Below are 19,595 nucleotides of genomic sequence, written 5' to 3'. Positions count from 1 at the left end.
ACACACACACACACACACACACACACACACACACACACACACACACACACACACACACACTGGGAGATTTGAGTTACTCCTAAACATAATCAATAGAATTCTTTAAATTTGGGATTAACACATTTAAAATTGTTAGCATATATCTCAAGTGTCAGCAGACAGCTAATCTGGAGTGATGTTTGCTAACATTGGTCATCTGCATCCCTGCAGAGATATAGATTTAACTACTGAATATCATTTCAATGATTTATGAGGAGCGATGATGAGAATTGTAACTGTGTTTTAACAGGGTTATGATCCATTTCTGCTCAGTGAAAACAGAAGTCTTTTTCTTGAGAAACAATCACATTTTTAAGTGACCCAAACTTTTGAGCTGTTCGGCATGGTTCTTCCTTTGTCCCTCTGAAATTCTTAACATTTGGCCTTGTTGTTCTTCTATCATCCTGCTATGACATAAAGACAAATGACAACTGGAATATAAATTCTTTCTTTAGCAAGGCTTAGTTAGCATTAGTTAATTAGTTCTCATGTTTTACTTATCGGGTCCCAGATAATACCCTGTCTATTAGCTCCTAACAACAAATTTTACAATCACGAACTGACCCTAAAATAAAATCTCACAATTTTTGAGAGTTCTTCCAAGCTATACATTAATACAAGATTTGTCAATATTCACACTTCAGATCACAGAGCTGTCAGCAGAGCTGGCTGATGAGCGCAACACTGGGGAATCTGCCTCCCAGTTGCTGGAGACAGAAACTTCTGAGAGACTGCGTTTGGAGAAGGACATGAAGGACCTGCAGGTAAAGATGGAAACATACACACATGCATGTACACTGGAGAAAAGTCTTGTCACCAGCTACTATAATGCTGTATTTCCGGGCTACCTCATTTTGACTTCTACTTTGAGGTGAGCGTATTATTCATCCAGCTCAGAAAACTTGATATTTGGGCTTGTGAATGCAATTCATATTCAGGAGAGGAACACTCCTGAAATTGCACTGCTTACCTGCAGTTTGTGGTTTGCAGCGTGGGCCCCTTGAGCCAGGTAACAAAATTATAATTCCACGTTGCTGTGTGTGCAGGACACCCTGGCTCAGGGTGTCTGTCCCATTATTCTCGTACTGTTGCTTTGACCGTGTAATGAAATTGGACATTTTTGCTTATGCATTGCAACATATACTGAATGTTGTGGTAGCAGTATTTTTGACTGTTATTTGTATTTCAAGACTGCCATTTTTGCAATAATAAATCAGATGACAAAAGAACACCAGCGTCATTTTCGCACATGAGTAGTAATGTTAAACAGTCATGACATTTACTGCTGAATTGGTTCACTGTTTATTCAGTAAAAGAGTCTAGATACCTGAAATGATCATCAAATAAGAAACAAACTACCCAGTTTTAAGAAAATGAGACTTTCAACTTTAAATATTTACACAACTAAAAACTTTGCTGTGTGTGGCAGCAGAATTTGTTTGACTCAAAGGGGCTTTGGTAATGCTCCTTTGTCAATGACCAACAGACAGAGATAGAATGTTGAAATCAGTTTGGGTATAAGCAGTAGGAGAGAAAGAGCGAGGAAGGTAAGGCTAACTTAGATTAGTCAGGGATGGTGGATATACTGGACAAAGGATGCTGAACTGCCAACAGGAGGAAGAGATGATGATCACAGAGATGACTCAAGGATGTGCAGACGATTGATGTAAAAGAAGATGATAGAATGAAATTGAAGTAGATGATACCTAAAGGGAGAAGCATAACGAAGAAAATAAATAAGAACATGTGTTATATTTTAATGTAGCCAAAATCCAAGCACTGTTCATTTCACTAAGTAATATTTTTCACCCAGACCCAGTTCTGACCTCTGAGCTGTGAGCAAAATTATGTTAAGGGGACCCTTCACCTGACCCATGAACTTTTACACACAGTTAAAAATGCTACTCAAGTCTTAACAATGTAATGGACCTTTTCAAAACCACATTCTTGATTAATCTTCGTAGAGTTTTGTTGCCATTGTTATAGAAGCTGCTTGTTATCCCTAATCCACCAGGCCAAATTTGACAGCACGAAGAAAGAGATGGAGTCTATGGAGATGGAGGTGATGGAGGCTCGACTCATCCGTGCTTCCGAACTCAGTGGAGAGGTGGATGATGATGAGACAGGTTAGACACGACCTCCCAAGCACAACAATACTGACCAATCAGGACATAGTGATACTGATCACTCCTGGGTGTCAAGCTTCTTGTCACTAAATCAAATGAGTATAACTTATTCATAACTCTACACATTTCCAAACCCTGTTTGTACTTCCATAGATTTATAATTGCATGCAATAATTCACTTCCTCTCATTTTTATTGGTCGAGCCCCCTCAATACTAAGAGCTACATTCTAGTAAACCTATACAGTTGTTTTTGTAACTATTTTAAGGTCTATGAGGGTGTACTACTGCAGCATCATTATATCGTGTATGTAATGTAACAAAGGGGGAAAAAACAACAAGGAACGTTAGTGGTTGCTACAGTTTCTCTTTCAGCAATTCTATCTTTCACTTGAGGCTTTCTAAATACCTAAAACGAAATTAACACTTGACAATCTCTGCACAAGCTCACATCATCAAATCATTCTTGTGGTTTGTGTTATGTTTTCTGTTCCCTAAATGGACTCTACTTCACATAGCCCCGCACAGCTGTTACAGTACCAGTTATTCCAGACTGTTAGAAAAACCCAGTGTGTGTTCTTTAGTGGGGGTGCAGGAACCGCAGGGGTAATGTCCAATCGATGCTTTGACAAAAGCCAAGAAAAATCCAATGTGAAGAAGTACATTAGAGATGGATTGGTTCAATGCAAGAAAGGAAGCAAGGACTCAGTTCATGACGCCCTGCAGGCCTGCTGCCAGCCGTCTTTGTTTGGCCTGCAGACTTTGTGAAAGAAGAATTGATTCCTCAGTGTCTCCAGCTTGCAACAGCTTTTCACTTTTGTACTACAGTAAAGGAAAAATGATGTAGCACCACACTCATGGAGGGGTATTTATGCAGGACTGAAGTACATTCAGTACCTGTAGGTTGCTCCTCGTGGCTATAACTGACAATTGTATAGGTCTTACTAAAGTGCAGTTCAGAGTATTGAGGTTTGTTGGTAAAATAAAAGAAGGTTGAATTAATGGACACTGGACAATTCCCTGAAGACGCTCTGTAGGGTTTAGTCAGGTAACTTAGCTGGTCATTCAAGCACAGTAATAACACTGTCACTGTGGGCATTTGCTAAGTCCTGTTGGAAAATGAAATCTGCATTTCAATTAAGCTTTACAATAGATGTATGAATCGCTTTAAGATATCCTTGGAGATGTTTTGCCTTGGACTAAGCAAGGTTGACTTTAGTTCATAGCATCTAAATGTTTTTATTCTCAGCCTTTCAGAATGTCTTTTATGGCTGGATACAGTAAATACATGTGTGGTAGTGAGTACATGGGGTAGCACAAGTGACAGAGCACATGATGTAGACAATAAAAGTACGAAATATCACAGGAGGAGAGTGGAAGCTGAAGTATGAGCGAGCAATCAGGGAGATCGAGTTCACCAAGAAGAGACTGCAGCAGGAGCTTGATGACAAACTGGAGGTGGAGCAGCAGAACAAGCGGCAGCTGGAGAGGAGGGTGAGTGGACACTGATACATATTTATGAACAGAATTCAATTTTTTCTTTACAGTAAAATCTTGGGCTTTATCTTAATTATATGACTCTGATTTCCTTATTTTATTACAAACGTTTTTAGTATATATATATATATATATATATATATATATATATATATATATATATATATATATATATATATATATATATATATATATATATTTTCTGACAATATAATGTGTCATACCAAAACATGCAACACATACTTTCATGGCTCCCAGATAACGAGGGTATAACAACATAGCTGGTTAGTTTTAAACACATTAAGAAGGGAATTAATTATTTCAGGTGATGATGTCATGAAGCTGTTTAAGTTCTTACCAGACGTGTGCATAGCTGTCATCAATGCAAACTGTGACTACTTTAAGGAATTGACAGCAAGAAAGATGATTTGCTTTGTTCACACTTTGCTAAATGGCCTTAACTGTTGTCTCTTCTGAGACTTTGATGATAGGGTGAATCTGGGTTAAATCACAAGTAACATCCTCACTTATCTGATTAGAAATTATAATTTGATTTGAGCATCTATTGCAGTAAGAGTGCTCAGCAAGTGGTAATGGTATCCTTAAGCAAAACAAACACTTGCACTCAAAGCAAGCACATTTATGACTGAAATGTGAACTGAAAGCACATTGGAATTTTTTTGCCATTAAATCCAGTTTTCTTCTATTAATTTGAAAACTAATCTCATTCCCCACGTGGTTTTTAACCTTCAATGGTCTTAATAAGCTGTTTTAAAAACAATAAATTGCTTGCGTACTGCTTGACTGTATTTTTTATGCATTCATCAAACAGGCTTCTTAACATATTGAGGATACTTTTTGTGCAGATCAGTGACCTGGAGGCTGATTATGAGGAGTCTCAGCGAAATATCCAGCAGCTGAAGAAGAAAGCCCAGCGACTGACAGCTGAGCTGCAGGACACTAAACTTCACCTGGAGGGTCAGCAGAGTCGCAACCATGATTTGGAGAAGAAGCAGAGGAAGTCAGTACACAAACACACGCAGTCAAGTTTTACCTGTCATGTCATCACACAGTTCTATTACTTTACCTACCTCTGCCTGGTTCCTGGAAGGCCCATTAGTAATGGTGTAATAACAACAGTAATTGTAAATAAATTACAGTGTTTTATGTGTGTGTGTGTGTGTGTGTGTGTGTGTGTGTGTGTGTGTGTGTGTGTGTGTGTGTGTGTGTGTATTTTTGAAAGGTTTGACAGTGAGCTGAGTGCAGCCCAGGATGAGGTGCAGAGGGAGAGAAGCCTGAGGGAGAAACTGGCTCGAGAGAAAGATGTGCTGACCGGAGAGGTCTTCGGCCTCCGGCAGCAGCTGGAGGTCTGTGTCTCTGTGGTCTACACTGTGGCACGTTGCTTTAGTGAAGGGGTTTTTCTTTTCTTGGGACTTGGTGCGTTATTTGTGAATTATTTAGTGTCAGATACCCCAGCATTTTAAAGTTTTCAGCATCCTACTCATATTTAGATTTTGTATTTACTCTGTCACTTATTGTCTTTGAGCAGTAAAGACAATCAGTATGTTTAGATGAGCATGTGTGATCATTGTGAGTTTAAGGGGCGTATAAAGCTGCAAGAAGAAATTGTTGTTTGGGCCTCCTTTGTAGTTACCAGGATGGCAGCACAATATGATCCAAGATTATGCGGGGCCGTGCAAGCCAAAATTCATTCTTTCACTCTCACACACATACATTCTTCTTTCACACACATATACTTTCACTCTCACATAGTTTTATTTTAATTTTTATATTTAAATATTTTTATTCTCATGTTTACACATATTTAACACACACATTGCAATATTGTGTTCTCTTATACATGTATTTTAATGTACATATTTACAAATTTTCACTGTAACATACATGCATTTTCAATTATGCATTCCTACATTTTGCTCTCATTTACATGCATTCAACATGCATTTCATCTCACAAATAATATATGTATGTAAGAAGAGAATGCATACATGTCTGAAGAAAATATATGTATGCAAGAGAATAATGTATGTGAATGAAAGAGTGTAGTGGAAACAGAAGGCTGGGTGTCTGTACCGCTGTGATTGGCTGAGAAGCACGCACGGGTCACTTTCAAGTGTCTGACAGCATGGAGGGAGGAGAAGAAACTCGAGTTCTTCAGCAAGCTGTGTATGGCGTTATTTTTGTGCTACTATTCTGAGCGCAAGTAAAAAAAAGTTTGCAGGTGCAAGTGTTGCATTTTGAGGAGAAATTTATTTTGAGCGAAGAAAAGCTGAATTTGAGTGAACAAAATTCATTGCTGCGTGCAAAAAATGTATTTCAGTGTTTGCTATTATCCACACACACACACACACACATATTTGCGCTCGCTCGCAATGTGTTGCTCGCGCTCTCAACATTTCTGCCCGTGCGCGCTCAACTCTTTCTCTACACTGTTATATTTGTGCCACAAAACCAGCCAATCACAGACTTGGATGCAAAAAAATCTGATTGGCTGTTCTGGTCTCCAATCAGCTCGAAATGACAGAAATGCAATATCCCAGAATCCATTTCGTCCAAAACTCAAACGAGGCAGTGGCGGAGGAACACAGAGTGGCGGAGTTTGAAATATTACTCTGTCTGGGTCACAAAATAAACTTTTAAGATATTTTCATGCGAGAATGGTGCTGTGTAAACTTCAATATCTGCTCGATTCATCAAGACATCACATATTTGCATAAGTGCTCTGACGTTTTTGGAGATGCCTATTACCCACCAGCTGACCGGGTGGTCATTCGGGTTAAACATAATATATAAGGCTCAACTGACAAAAAATCACGACTACACCACCAGGTGTTATCGGAAAAACCATAAAGCCTTTGAACTAAAACAAACGCTGTTGTGACAGTGACGTACACGGTCTTATTGGTATATATGTATGATTTGTATCACCTTCATGTTTCCAAACCGATATCATGAGCAGCAGCTTTTACAGCTGTGGCTCCAGCAAACATCAGCTGATACTAGAAATTAATTTTAAATAAATTCTAACAACAGCTTATCAAGCTTGAACGTGCTGCTGTTGTTGTTTAGCGCAACATCCGCTGGTTTCCTGTTTCTGGCGCAAAGTGGGAGATAAACAAACAAGAGAGACGATCAGCTGCAACAGGAGAGGGAGGGAGAGAGAGAATGAGGGGAGAAGAGGCAGCTGTGTAACATAAAGACAGAATAACTCCAGCTTTGTCTTTTTTTCATTCTAGCTGAAGTACGGTACTAATCGCGTTAAGCACGAGCAACACATTGCTCTCTTCTCTTCACTCAAAATAAATTTCTCCTCAAAATGCAACACTTGCACCTGCAAACTTTTTTTTACTTGCGCTCAGAATAGTAGCACAAAAATAACGCCATACACAGCTTGCTGAAGAACTCGAGTTTCTTCTCCTCCCTCCATGCTGTCAGACACTTGAAAGTGACCCGTGCGTGCTTCTCAGCCAATCACAGCGGTACAGACACCCAGCCTTCCGTTTCCACTACACTCTTTCATTCACATACATTATTCTCTTGCATACATATATTTTCTTCAGACATGTAAGCATTCTCTTCTTACATACATATATTATTTGTGAGTTTAAATCCAAATTGAATGCATGTAAATGAGAGCAAAATGTAGGAATGCATAAATGAAAATGCATGTATGTTAGAGTGAAAATTTGTAAATATGTACATTAAAATACATGTATAAGAGAACACAATATTGCAATGTGTGTTAAATATGTGTAAACATGAGAATAAAAATATCTAAATATAAAAATTAAAATAAAACTATGTGAGAGTGAAAGCATGAATTTTGGCTTGCACGGCCCCGCATACAAGACTGTACATTTTTATTCTAATTGCGTGTCTAACTCATGCCAAGTCTACAATTTTTATCCACGGAAACTTGTAGCTCTTGATTGCAGTTGTAATATATTGTAAAGACCTCCAGCTTCATACTGTGCTTGTTACAGAGAACAAGCTTGTCATTTTAACTTGTAATTGTAACTTCCCTTTTGTGTGTTTCCACTTTGTGGCTATGTGTAGAGCAGAGTATCTCAACTTTTCCCCATCGTGCACATGTGGCAGTTCCCTTTTCTGTGTTCTGACTCTAATCACCTGTCTTGCAGGACAAAGACCTGGAAGCTTGTGCAGTCAACCTGAAGCTGGAGCAGCTGGAGGCCGAGCTGCAGGATCTCAACTCCCAAGAATCAAAGGATGAGGCATCACTGGCCAAGGTCTGTCCTATTCCTTTTTTAGTTAGTCAAACCATCCACTCCATCTGTTTGTGCCAGTCCACACCCACAAAAAATCAAAACTGTTCTTTGTCTGTTCAACTAAAATAGATATATGATGGTGCATTCATTTATTAATTGAATATCAGGTATTCATTTTGGAACATCGTTTTTTTTCTATGCAGGTGAAGAAGCAGCTTCGTGATCTAGAGGCAAAGGTGAAAGACCAAGAAGAAGAGCTTGATGAGCAGGCTGGTACCATCCAGATGTTGGAGCAGGTACACACGAAAAAGGAAAAAACTAAAAAAAACTCCAATTAAAGCTGTATTTTTACTTAGTAAGATTTTTATTTATATTCCCAACAAGTTGAATCTGTTCATATGGACGTAGCGTTTTCAGTGGGAGAAACGTTTCATCACTCATTCAAGTGACCAATTCACTTTCTCGGATCATGAAGTCATCCAAGTGATGTCATTTGTGACGAAACGTTTCTCCCACTGAAACGCTACGTCCATATGAACAGGACCAGCTTTTTGGGATTTCCTTAACTGGATGATTGAGCATGCATCAAGATATTTTAAGGCTATTTTTAGACTAGTATTAAGGATGGTAGTCATGCTTTTTAGATTACAAAGATGACAGTTTGGAACAAAAAGGACTTTAAGTGTGCATCCACATCCAAGTCCAGTATCCTGCAACTTTAAAGAAAGTTTTCAAAATCTGCACCAAAATGTAATGATTCTTGTTTTTGTACACATTCAACTCCTGAAAGTCATGCTAGTATATTGCTAGTATATTTTGTGAAATATGAATGGCATTGGACACATACCTCCATCAAGGCAAAGACGGAACATTAACATTATGCTTCTTTAAGCCACAGTGAGTCCAGAGCATCTGGTCTGTGTTTCTTTCAGGGTAAGCTACGTCTTGAGATGGAGATGGAGCGCTTGCGTCAAACCCATTCCAAGGAGATTGAGAGCAAAGATGAGGAAGTGGAGGAGATCAGGCAGTCATGTAGCAAAAAGGTGAGAAAGTGCTTTTTCACATTTTGTAACACTTGTCAGCAAGTGTTTAGGCGAACCAGGATTAAAATTTGTGGTTTTGGGCACAGCTAGAGACTAAATCCAGAGACACTGATGGAGAAATTAGCTGTAAGGGCATGCACAGCAAAGGATAAATGAAATGATGACAACAATATGACAAAATCCAATCAAGCTGCTATCAATTCAGTGTTGTTTATGGGAGGTTTCTAGACACCACAGAAAACCGTTGAACTAACATGTACCCTGTTTTAAATGTTTTTCCTTGAGGCTTGACTTTGTGTGCATATTTCTTTTAGGTGCACAGCACTTCAGAGAACAGCTATTGTTTTTAAATGTGCAATAGAATTAAAAATGGTGGATTTGACTTGACTCACAGGGTAGGAATAATGTGTAATTAATCAAAACCTTACTAATAGCCTTCACTTCTTGAAATACTCTGAAAGGTTTGAGAAAAAAAGTCCTTTCTTTTTTGAGATTATAAACTTAACTCACCAAGAATCCAGAAACTACCAAGATGAATTAAATGACACAAGATGTTAAATGGACTGGTGCTAGTACCTGCCTCATTCACCCATTCGCACTCATTCATATAACCAACGTGCACCTAAATGCTGTTGTATCTTGTCCAAGGATGTTTTGGCATATGACACATTTCCATGTACACATGGGTGACAATGGGGGAAAAAGGTGTTCATACGGTGTTGGGCTATTACATGTTACATGTCACAAGAACAACTTCAGGTCCCCGTTTTGCTTTGGTTCTTTGCATCTCATGGGTCTCTGTGGGCCTAATGAGGCACCGTTTTTCCAACGGTAATTCCCTCATTTGTCGTTTCAGTGATGGTGGTGGAGAGCGCCGTCAATCTTGTCCACAATTCTTCAATAAATGTTCAGTTGGCAGTCTAATAGCTGAAGGCCATAGCACACGATTCCCACTGTTGGCATACTCAAACTGTTCAATGACAGGGCATTATGATCCCAGTTTCACTTTGTATTGATTTGCAGTGACCTCTCTTTCTAAGTGAACAAATTGAGCCAAACCAGCTTTTATTGACTATTGCTAATCAATAAAAGCTGGCATGTGAAAATAATATGTTAATATGGTGACTGTGTAAAATGTTCTTGAACAGTTGCATTACGACTAAAGCATCACTGTGTGTGTGTTTGTGTAGCTAAAACAAATGGAAGTCCAGCTTGAAGAGGAGTATGATGAGAAGCAGAAGGTGCTGAAAGAGAAGAGAGAGCTGGAGTCGAACTTTCTGTCTGTACAGGACCAGGTAAATACAATGAACACAGTGCAATGCAACCGGAGCAGCATCTGTAAACAAAAGTAATAAAACTGTAAACAAATATCTGACATGACCTGAGATTTTAGCAAAATTTGGCCTTGTGGACTTAGCAGAAGAAAATTTACATATCTGATTGCAGATCCAATTTTATATGAGTATGGGCAAATAAATTAAACTTAACAAGTTGTGTGAAGTGTTTATGTTTAAAATGAGCTGTGTTATCAAGGGATGTAAGCATCACTCATTTCGTTTCATGATATTCTTTTAGACTACATTTTTTAGACATTTTTGCAAATGTATGCTAAGGTAATAATTCATTTGTTTATTCAAACATACTTAAAACATTTGTAATGCAAAGAATATTGTCTTTAGTAAGTAAGAAACTACTGGGAAAGTTTATCTAGTAGTTAAAATTGTTACTTTCTTCATATGTAGTGTTTCACTGTAGCCAAATTTAATTTATCAATTCAGAAATTTCAGTTTTTTCAGAAAGTTCTATGTATGCTAGATAATCTAAGGATTCTTCCTTTAATGATAAAACACACTGTGTATTACTATAACTACTATAACTACCATAACTTGTCCCACTCAGTCAGTTGAGTCACACTTTGGTCATCTTGGTTCCCAGGTGAGAGGTGGTGACATAGAGGTTGAAAAGCGCTTGAGGAAGGACTTGAAGAGAACCAAGGCTTTGCTAGCAGATGCCCAGATCATGTTGGACCACATAAAGAATAACGCACCCAGCAAGAGGGAGATCGCCCAACTCAAGAATCAGGTACAGCCACAACTTCATAAATTACTGACAGCAGCAGTTTCAAAAACATGGTATCATCTGTGGCTTGTGGGAAAATGGAAAGACCCCTAATCTAAGGAGATAGAAAAACACCAAAGAATGAAAGAAGTCAAATACTGACACCAGCACATTTACATGTTAACACATTTTATGCTCCTGTTATGGTAATTAGCATAATCTTGGATTATTTTTTGTGACAGTTTTTCAGGCTTTAAACTGTAAAACACCCCCTGATGTGATTGAGTTATGACTCAAAGCATTAATGTCTGTGGCCTCACTTCAACTCCCCTGTGCCTTCTTACGGGACTGACCCGTCTGAAAACCTCTGATCCAAAGCAGAAGATTTTCCAAATAAAGCCCAGCCACCTGATTCTTGACTGGGACCAGAATCCATTAGAAAAACTGTAATATATCTACTGGGATACTAACTGTGAAGTCGTCCTGAGCTCATTCTTTTCCTCAATGTCTGTGTGTTTCAGTTAGAGGAGTCGGAGTTCACCTGTGCAGCTGCAGTTAAAGCTAAAAAGTCCATGGAGGTGGAGATTGAAGACCTACATGTTCAGATGGAGGACATTTCCAAAACGAAACAGGCGGTCAGTACAGCTCACTAGATTTCCTTCTCAGCCTTTAGAAGGAGAATTTTCAGCATGCAGTCTTAGGTGAAGGTTAGGATTCTTCCTAAGAAAAAGCTAAAGCTGTCTCCACTATGTAGGGCATTTTCTTTCAGATGTCATAAGGCATAAGATGTCATCTGTGCTGGTAGAGGGGTATCAGTAGATATGTTGAATCTCTACTTTTAGCCAGAGATTAGTGAGAGATTGAAGACATACCTGTTTCCTGTGAGACCCCTCTGAGCTCATCTTACTCTTTCTGGTCCTCTTTTTTAAATTTTTTTAAAAATATATTTACATACAAAGACAATATAATTTTCATGAAGAGATTTTTCTTAGTCACTGCAAAATACAACTCTCTTCTTCTTCTAAGAAGCCATTTTTAGCTCCTTAGTTTTTTTCTTAGTTTGCTCCTGTCAGAAACGCTCATAATCTGTTTTGACCTTTATATTTTCTGTCCTTTTCGGAATGACTTATCTTACGTTAAGCCCGGTTCCCATGATAATCTGGTTTTCACACATCGGTCAGAGTGTGTTTTCTCCTTTCTCCCATGTTTCTCTTGCCTGTCATTTACTCTACTCTTACTCTCTGTGAAGTTTAATCTCCTTCTGGTTCTTCTCCTGCCTGTTGAAAAGAAACGACTGTCTATCACACAATGGTTGTTCACGTATTGCTAAAACCAATTTAAATAACAAAAAGATTAACTTTAATTTTAGGTGAATATTATGCCATTATAGTCAGTCAAATCGTGGAAGGATGGATGGAATTAATGAACGGGTGGCTTTACATATCAATACTTAATCATATAATTATATAATAAAATGTTCCTTTGGCTTTCTATTAATCTGCCAAACTTGTGAAGCCTGCTGCACACTTCTAGTCTTTTATTGATTTCATTGCACACTGTACTTGAAGCCAGATGTAGAGAGGTGCAAGGTCAGGAATTTGTTTGTACTGAAGGTGGTTTGAAGAGTTTTAGCTTCTGGTAGTTTCTGCATTTTCACATAATCACCATAGAGTGTTGAGTGTAGAGTGTATGTATTATGTAGAAGAAGCTTAACTTCTACATATTCCTTTATAGTCAATGAGCAAAAAAATGAAATGAAAAAAGTAAAGAAATCAGTATAAATATATATTAATTACACTGCGTTACAGAAACAGCTGATCAGTTGTAAGAAGAGAAAAGTGTCATATAAATACCAGTTAATTCTAATACACCTGTGTTCAGCTGTTTTTATTCTTTTATTCATGCTGCACTCTGTGTGGGTATTTTTAGCTTTCTGCAGTCCTTCCTGGCTGGACGTGTAATATATTATTACTTCCAGTGCCCAACGTATCCTTTCCCCAGAGCAGTGGTGGAAAACGTTTTACTGCTCCCATGTTTGCTTATGGGTCCAAAAAAAAGGTTTTACCTTTTATATTTTTAAATATTAATATAAAGGTTTATTATTTACAATCTTCATCATCTAAATCTGCAAAATAATAAGCTAGTAAACCAGACAACAAGAAAAAAGCATAATTAATTTAGTGTTTCTAGTTCCCAGGTGAACTCATAACTGGGCTTGGTGAAAATAGCCACTGGCACGAACAGGCCAGCAGGTGGCTACAAAACTGGCCCCACACGTTTTTTTCTTATTTTATTTCGACGTCACCATGAAAATAATAGAAATTAGATTCTGGTGACTCTTTGTTCAGCTAGCCAACTGTGACCACCAGATGGCAGTAAATTACAGGATGAGTTCAAAGAAGCAACATGAGATCATTTGTGGAGCAGTACAGTTTAATCGATACCTATTTTTAGATTTCACTGGGCAGGCAGTGCTTGCCTTGCTTGTCCTGATGTATAAACTGGAAGAAATGGCACTGAACATTCACTTCAGTTGCTAATTCTTTCTAATTAGTGTCATCGTGAATGCAGGTTAATGAAGAGCTTCGCTGAGAATTCAGCTGCATGAGCATTTAGATTGAGCCAACACAGTTAAATCTGGACAAGATAAAAGGTTTTTGTATTAACTGAATTAGCAGAGAAACCCAGGTCATAGTTTGGAAACGTCAGAGAAACACCACATTTCATATTCACACACTCTTTCAAAAATACTTTTGAATGAACAGCCGACTGGCAAAAAGGAGAGAAGATACAGTGTAATCAAAAGGCGATTTCTTAGTCTTTAGTTTATTTTGTCACACTTGTATGTTTCAGATCAACAAAGAGCATTTTGTATTTGATAAAAGTAACTTGTGTAAATACAGTACATGTATTTTCTTACTTTTCATTTTATTTATTATTACTATTACTTGAAAAAGGTTCTCCAAACCTACCTGACCCTGTGTGAAAAAGTCATTATTACCAACCTAATAACCAGTTGTCTGAATCTTTGCAGCAAGGACTGCGATCAAGTGTTTGATATTGGTGGCAATGAGCCATTCATAGTACAATGGAGGAATTTTGGCCCACTCTTCTTTAATTCAGTGACATTGGAGAGTTCTTGAACGTGAAAGGCCTCTTTAAGGTTATGCACAGCCATATCAGTCTGATTTAATTCTAAATTTTCTTTAGACAACTCCAAAACCTTTATTTTGCTTTTTGTTGAGCCATTCAGAGGTGGACTTCTTGTCGTATTTTGGATCATTGTACTGCTGCATAGCCCAAGGGTGCTTGTGCTTTAGGGCACAGACAAATGGCCACCATTCTCCTTCAGGATTTTGAGGTAGAGAGCAGAATTTATGGTTAAATCAATTACGGCAAGTGGTCCGTCACACTATCCCCACCATATTTGCCTCTTGAAGTCTGTTTCTTACAGATGAATCATGAACTCCTGACCTTAAATGAGACCTGTGAGGCCTGCAGTTCCTTAGCTGTTGTTCTGGGTTTGTTTGTGACCTCCTGGATGATTTGTTGGTGCGCTCCTGGAGTAACTTTGGTCGGCTGGCCACCCTTGGAAAGGTTTATTATTTTTCCAGGTTTTCCCTATTTGTGGATAATGGTGCTCGAAGTGATTTGCAATCATTTCCGGAGTGATAGATGTCAGTTACTTTCTCTGTGGCATGGTGGTTATCACTGTTGTCTTGAATAAGAATAACCAGAAGAGAATGAGTGGATTATTTTAATAGGTTAATGCATGATGTTCTTCCTCTTCAGACTTACTCACAGTATGTGTTAAATTAGAATGTGTTATGGCCTCTGTCCCTCTACCCTGGATGTCTTAGCCGTCATTTGTTCTTTCTCAGGTTGTTTGGCGAACGTTGAAAAGTGTTGTACTGCAGAAAATATTCATCTTGGGATATTAATACTGCTTAACTGTTTTGACAGAAAGTGTAATCTATTCAGTAAAATGTGAAGGAGGAGTATATAAGATGAGATAAGGAATCAAGATCACTGTGCCAGCAGCTGTTTGTTTTTGAAATGGTATCTTTGAGAATGACCTCTTCATGCACCCAGCTTGCTGGAAAAGTAAAAGGCTGTGAGAACCGATAACACAAACTGTAATTACATAAATGGAGGATTTTTTATGCAGCCCTAACTACATGACACACTGCAATTCAGTAGAAATAAAATCATGCAAATGACATTTCTTTTAGATGGCTGCCACTTGCATGCTTCTCCCATTGTAATTGCAGTGTTTTGAGAAAATTGTCACACATGTTTTCAACAGCTTTACTTTCCACAAAGAGCTTCTAGCAATCTGAGAGGGAAAATAAAAGAGAGAAAAAAACAAAGAGCCCGGCCATGTAATTGGGCTGAAATTACACTAACAGTCTATTGTTAAATGAGAGTTTGATGCTGGTTACTGGCACTTTTTTCAAGTATCCATCACATGCTCCAGAGATGGAGATGCATTCGCAGCTTTTATCAGCACTCAGCACTGATAAAAGCACTCAACAGTGGATTAAAAAAAGAAAGTGTGATATGTAAATGAATTTGCCCCAGATTCCGCATGGATATTTTTAGTGCATCAAGTGCATCTTGGTACACCTAAGCACTCGGTGCTTTCAATAAAAATAAATAGAAAAATAAAATGAAATCTTAGTTTTATGATCTAAACCCCGATTTTGAAGCTATGGATGTTTGGATCATTCTCTATCCCATTAGACTGTTTTTCACTAAGCGCTGAGTGTCACTAGCTCTTTGTGTTAACTCTGTGCCTAAATTGATTTGTTAACATTTTCACATAGTCACATTAGTCATGATTTATTGATCCATTGCCCTGCACCAACAACCTCTCCTCTTATTTTGTATATTATCCCAGTTATTACAAAAATAGGATTATTTCAGCACAGTTCCCAGGCTGCCAGTCTCTTAATTAGGTATGTTGGTTATATCAGGGAGCTTGGATAACCTCTGGTGAGTTATATGTAGGCTCTATGTCAGCCACATCATCGGGACTGCATTGTGGCCGTTCACAGATTTAGCCAGTCACGCAGTCCATTGGAACAACTGTTGCAGATGACGTGTGGAGCCCAACATTTATCCTGGTCATCCAGCAGACAGCCAAAGCACAATTTGTATATCTTCTTAAGGTTTGTGGTAATTGTGCGACGCTGTGCTTCCGTCATGAATGAACCACACACGTAACAGAAACTGTCTGGATGATTAATACAATTTCTAGACATGGTAACAACTAAAATCAATCACAATTAATGCCGTCAATAACAAACACGGGGAACAGCAAGACCTGAAGGACAGTGTGAGGAAAAGCCTGTAAGATGGTCTGTTATTAGACCTGTGCACATAACAGTTTGTCTGTAATGAACACCGCCTTTGAAGGATGTCCATAAGATCATGTGGCATCAGGACATGTGTTCTCGGTGCAGGTCAATTTTGTATGATTGTGACGATAAGATCTGTAATCATATCATCCACTCTGTCATATGTTCTGGACACTTGGGTGAAGAGAGGACCTGATCACCGCCCAGTGATGAGTTGGATGAGGTGACGAGGGATGATGTCGGACAGACTTTGCACACCAGAAAGTTATTGTGATGGTGTATTGTGAGTAGTGTCTCTGGATCAGGGAGAATTGACTGCCCCAAGTGGAGGAGTTTAAGTATCTTGGAGTCTTCTTTATGAATAACAGGCGAAAGGAGCAGGAGATTGACCGATGAACTGGGCCTCTGCTACTTTGATGCTGACAACCTCACTTATGGTCATGAACTCTAATGACTAAAGAATTAGATTGTGGATATAAACTGCAGAAATGAGCTTTCTGCAAAGGGTCACTGGTCTCTCCTGTAGATTTAGGGTGTCTACACACATTTTATGTTAAAGATGGTACATCTGGTGCGAAAGATGCATAAGAAAGTTTACTTGCTCATTTAAAAAGATCTTAAAAAGCTCTGAATTTTATAAACCACTCTTGTTACTTATCCAGTTCCAGATGCCCGTTAATGGGATTCATCATAATGCAGAAATACTGCACAGTGAGTAATGTTAATGTGTAATCAGTATTGTGAGCCATTTTATCTCCACTCGTTTTCCAACATTCTTTTATATTTTCATTCATTTTACTTTGAAATATATTCTGCAACATCTTAAATTTCTCTTTTGGTAGTGTTGTTTTACAACATAGTAACTGATAATGATAGATTAATAGATGTTACTTTGAGTAATTGGACATGCAATATTGTGAAAAGGTATTTATGCCCTCCCCGATTTCTTTCTTTCTTTTTGCAAATTTTAATATTAGAAAAAGTTAATCTGAGTAAATGCACAATGAAAATGTTAGATAATGTTTTAATTTATTAAGGATATAACGTTTTCAATCCTACCTGCTGTTGTGTGTAAATTTACTTTAATGATCTGAAACATTTACGTGCAAGAAATATACAACTAACTAAAAAAAAAATCAAGAAGTGTGCAGATATTTTTCATGGCATTGAATAGGACAGAGAATTGTATAGGATTTCCTACCTCATCTAAATCTTGTGAAGACAGTTAAATTTTTTATTTCTGGAGAAGCAGTTGCCTTCTTGCTCTGTAGATCTTTGGCATATCTTTTTTTTTTCAGCTGGAGGAGCAGCTGAGTCGTCTGCAGAGAGAGAAGAATGACCTGCAGTCAAGAATGGAGGAGGACCAAGAGGACTTCAATGAGCTGATGAAGAAACACAAGGCTGCTGTGGCCCAGGTATGATTTCTTTCTTGTTTAATGTACACTGGCAATAAAAAGTTTGTGATCCATTTCAAATGATCATTAACGCCAATAAAATGTTGCTTCATGCCTTGTTTTCCATTTTTGGGGGTTTCAGTCAGCTCAGAACCTGGCTCAGATCAGTGACCTTCAAGCCCAGCTTGAGGACGCCCTAAAGGAGAAGCAGGAAATTCAAGAGAAGGTAGGTGATGACTTTTGTTCTTGGCATAAAAATGGAGAAGTGGCATGGTCAGCCAGGCTTTACTCTGTCATAGAACAGAAAATGGGAATAATAATAATAATAATAATAATAATAATAATAATAATAATAATAATAATAAATGGTAGAGATGCAAGCAGTATGTTTTTGCTCTATTTGAGCACTCAAGTTCTCCAAACGTGTGAAAAGCTGGGAAAGGAGTAGCATAATTTAAAAAAAACAAAACAAAACAGGAGGATAGAGTAAGTGTACAGAAATTCAGTCCTTTCATCATCAAAACATAAAAATAAAAAAATAAAAATTTTGAATTAGAGACTCTTTAAAAGTCAAATGTGAACAACTTAGGTGGATCTGTTTTGGGGATATTTCATCTTCCAGAGGACTCCATTAGGTCTTTATGGTTAGTCAAGTTTTGCAGCACTCACTTAAATATGGATAGCTTAATTCAAACAGTGGGTTGGTTTACCTTTTATGTTTGGTAGTACAACCAGTGTAAAACTAGGAAAATCTTGACACCCAATAATTTTTCTGTATCATATTGTATGCCAGGGGTCGGCAACCTTTATGATGATGAGTGCCATCTAAAATTTCCTCAGAAGTCAATGTGCCATATAATTGCATTAGCAATAAATTTAATAACGCTCTATACTAACAGTTACACACTATATAGAACAACTTTATAGAAATATATTTGTTCGCAGATGTTGGCAGCTATCAGCGAATAGTTATCAGCTATTTTGAAACAAAAAAAAAGAGAATTCTTATCCATAACAAGAACTCCATAACAGCAAATGAACTGTACAACAGAAAATGCAAATTCTATTTATAGTATCCTCACAACAATGATAAGAAAAATAAACTGTGCCAATATGGCATGTTTGTTAATACAGGGATACACATGTTAATCTGATCTCTGGTCTCCCACTCAGAGACACAGGTCTCCGAGTGTCCAGCATTCAGATGGCTACCTGAGGACTCTCTTTGTGTGAGAGAAAATCTGCTCACACAGATATTGGAGCCAAATACTGTCAATAATGCCTCTGCAATGTTCTGAGGACAGTTAAACTAGTCAGGTAGTGATATCCAGCAGGTGAAAATGCAAGCTCCATGAACACGCACAGCTGTGGATTCCAGCTGAGTTCGTAGTTCTGCAAAACTTGAACCCCACAGAGTCGAGCTTTTCAGTTCAATCAGCTGCATTTCGATGTCCTCTGTGTCCAGCCAGTTAATGTGAGACAAATCCAGCTGCTCATTAAAGCTTTCTGGTTTGATCAGAAAAAAAACATTGGTCCATACACCTGAAAGTCCCGAAAACACATTGTGAATTCTGTCTCGAGTCTACGGATTTCCGTGGTGCTGATGCTGCGCTGAGCGGACAGCTCCTGAAGCATTTGAAGTGTTGGAATGTGGAAATTTCAACATCGCTCGAAAAAACTGCCAGCTAGCAACGTCCCTCTCACCGGTTATGTTATTTTTAGCCAATTACAAGTAGATTCTGGTAGTTGGGGTTGTTAGCTAAGATACCGTCATTAAGAAGCGGCACAACTAATGTATCTATGCAAGCTAATTTGCGATGTGCACTGCTGGCG

The 19,595-nt window shown here is 38.2% G+C and overlaps 1 protein-coding gene across 17 annotated transcripts in view; it reads left to right on the top strand.

Annotated features, from left to right (window-relative positions):
- Positions 1–19,595, top strand: part of myo18ab (myosin XVIIIAb) — a 126,506-nt gene that overhangs the window by 78,817 nt on the left and 28,094 nt on the right. For all 17 annotated transcript variants that reach the window (XM_042226770.1, XM_005937150.3, XM_042226762.1 and 14 more), the window contains 13 exons: positions 684–803; positions 2,054–2,165; positions 3,530–3,657; positions 4,527–4,681; positions 4,904–5,027; positions 7,821–7,928; positions 8,111–8,203; positions 8,840–8,950; positions 10,141–10,245; positions 10,886–11,032; positions 11,530–11,643; positions 17,667–17,783; positions 17,905–17,988. In XM_042226770.1, coding sequence (XP_042082704.1) covers positions 684–803; positions 2,054–2,165; positions 3,530–3,657; positions 4,527–4,681; positions 4,904–5,027; positions 7,821–7,928; positions 8,111–8,203; positions 8,840–8,950; positions 10,141–10,245; positions 10,886–11,032; positions 11,530–11,643; positions 17,667–17,783; positions 17,905–17,988 — 1,518 coding nt within the window. The remainder of the gene's footprint in view (positions 1–683; positions 804–2,053; positions 2,166–3,529; positions 3,658–4,526; positions 4,682–4,903; positions 5,028–7,820; positions 7,929–8,110; positions 8,204–8,839; positions 8,951–10,140; positions 10,246–10,885; positions 11,033–11,529; positions 11,644–17,666; positions 17,784–17,904; positions 17,989–19,595) is intronic.

The sequence above is a fragment of the Haplochromis burtoni genome, unplaced genomic scaffold (genome assembly GCF_018398535.1).
Source record: "Haplochromis burtoni strain Fernald_Lab_line unplaced genomic scaffold, NCSU_Asbu1 Contig_227, whole genome shotgun sequence".
Lineage (NCBI taxonomy): Eukaryota > Metazoa > Chordata > Actinopteri > Cichliformes > Cichlidae > Haplochromis > Haplochromis burtoni.
The sequence above is the reverse complement of the archived record's forward strand: the minus strand, read 5'-3'. Positions and strand labels throughout refer to the sequence as shown.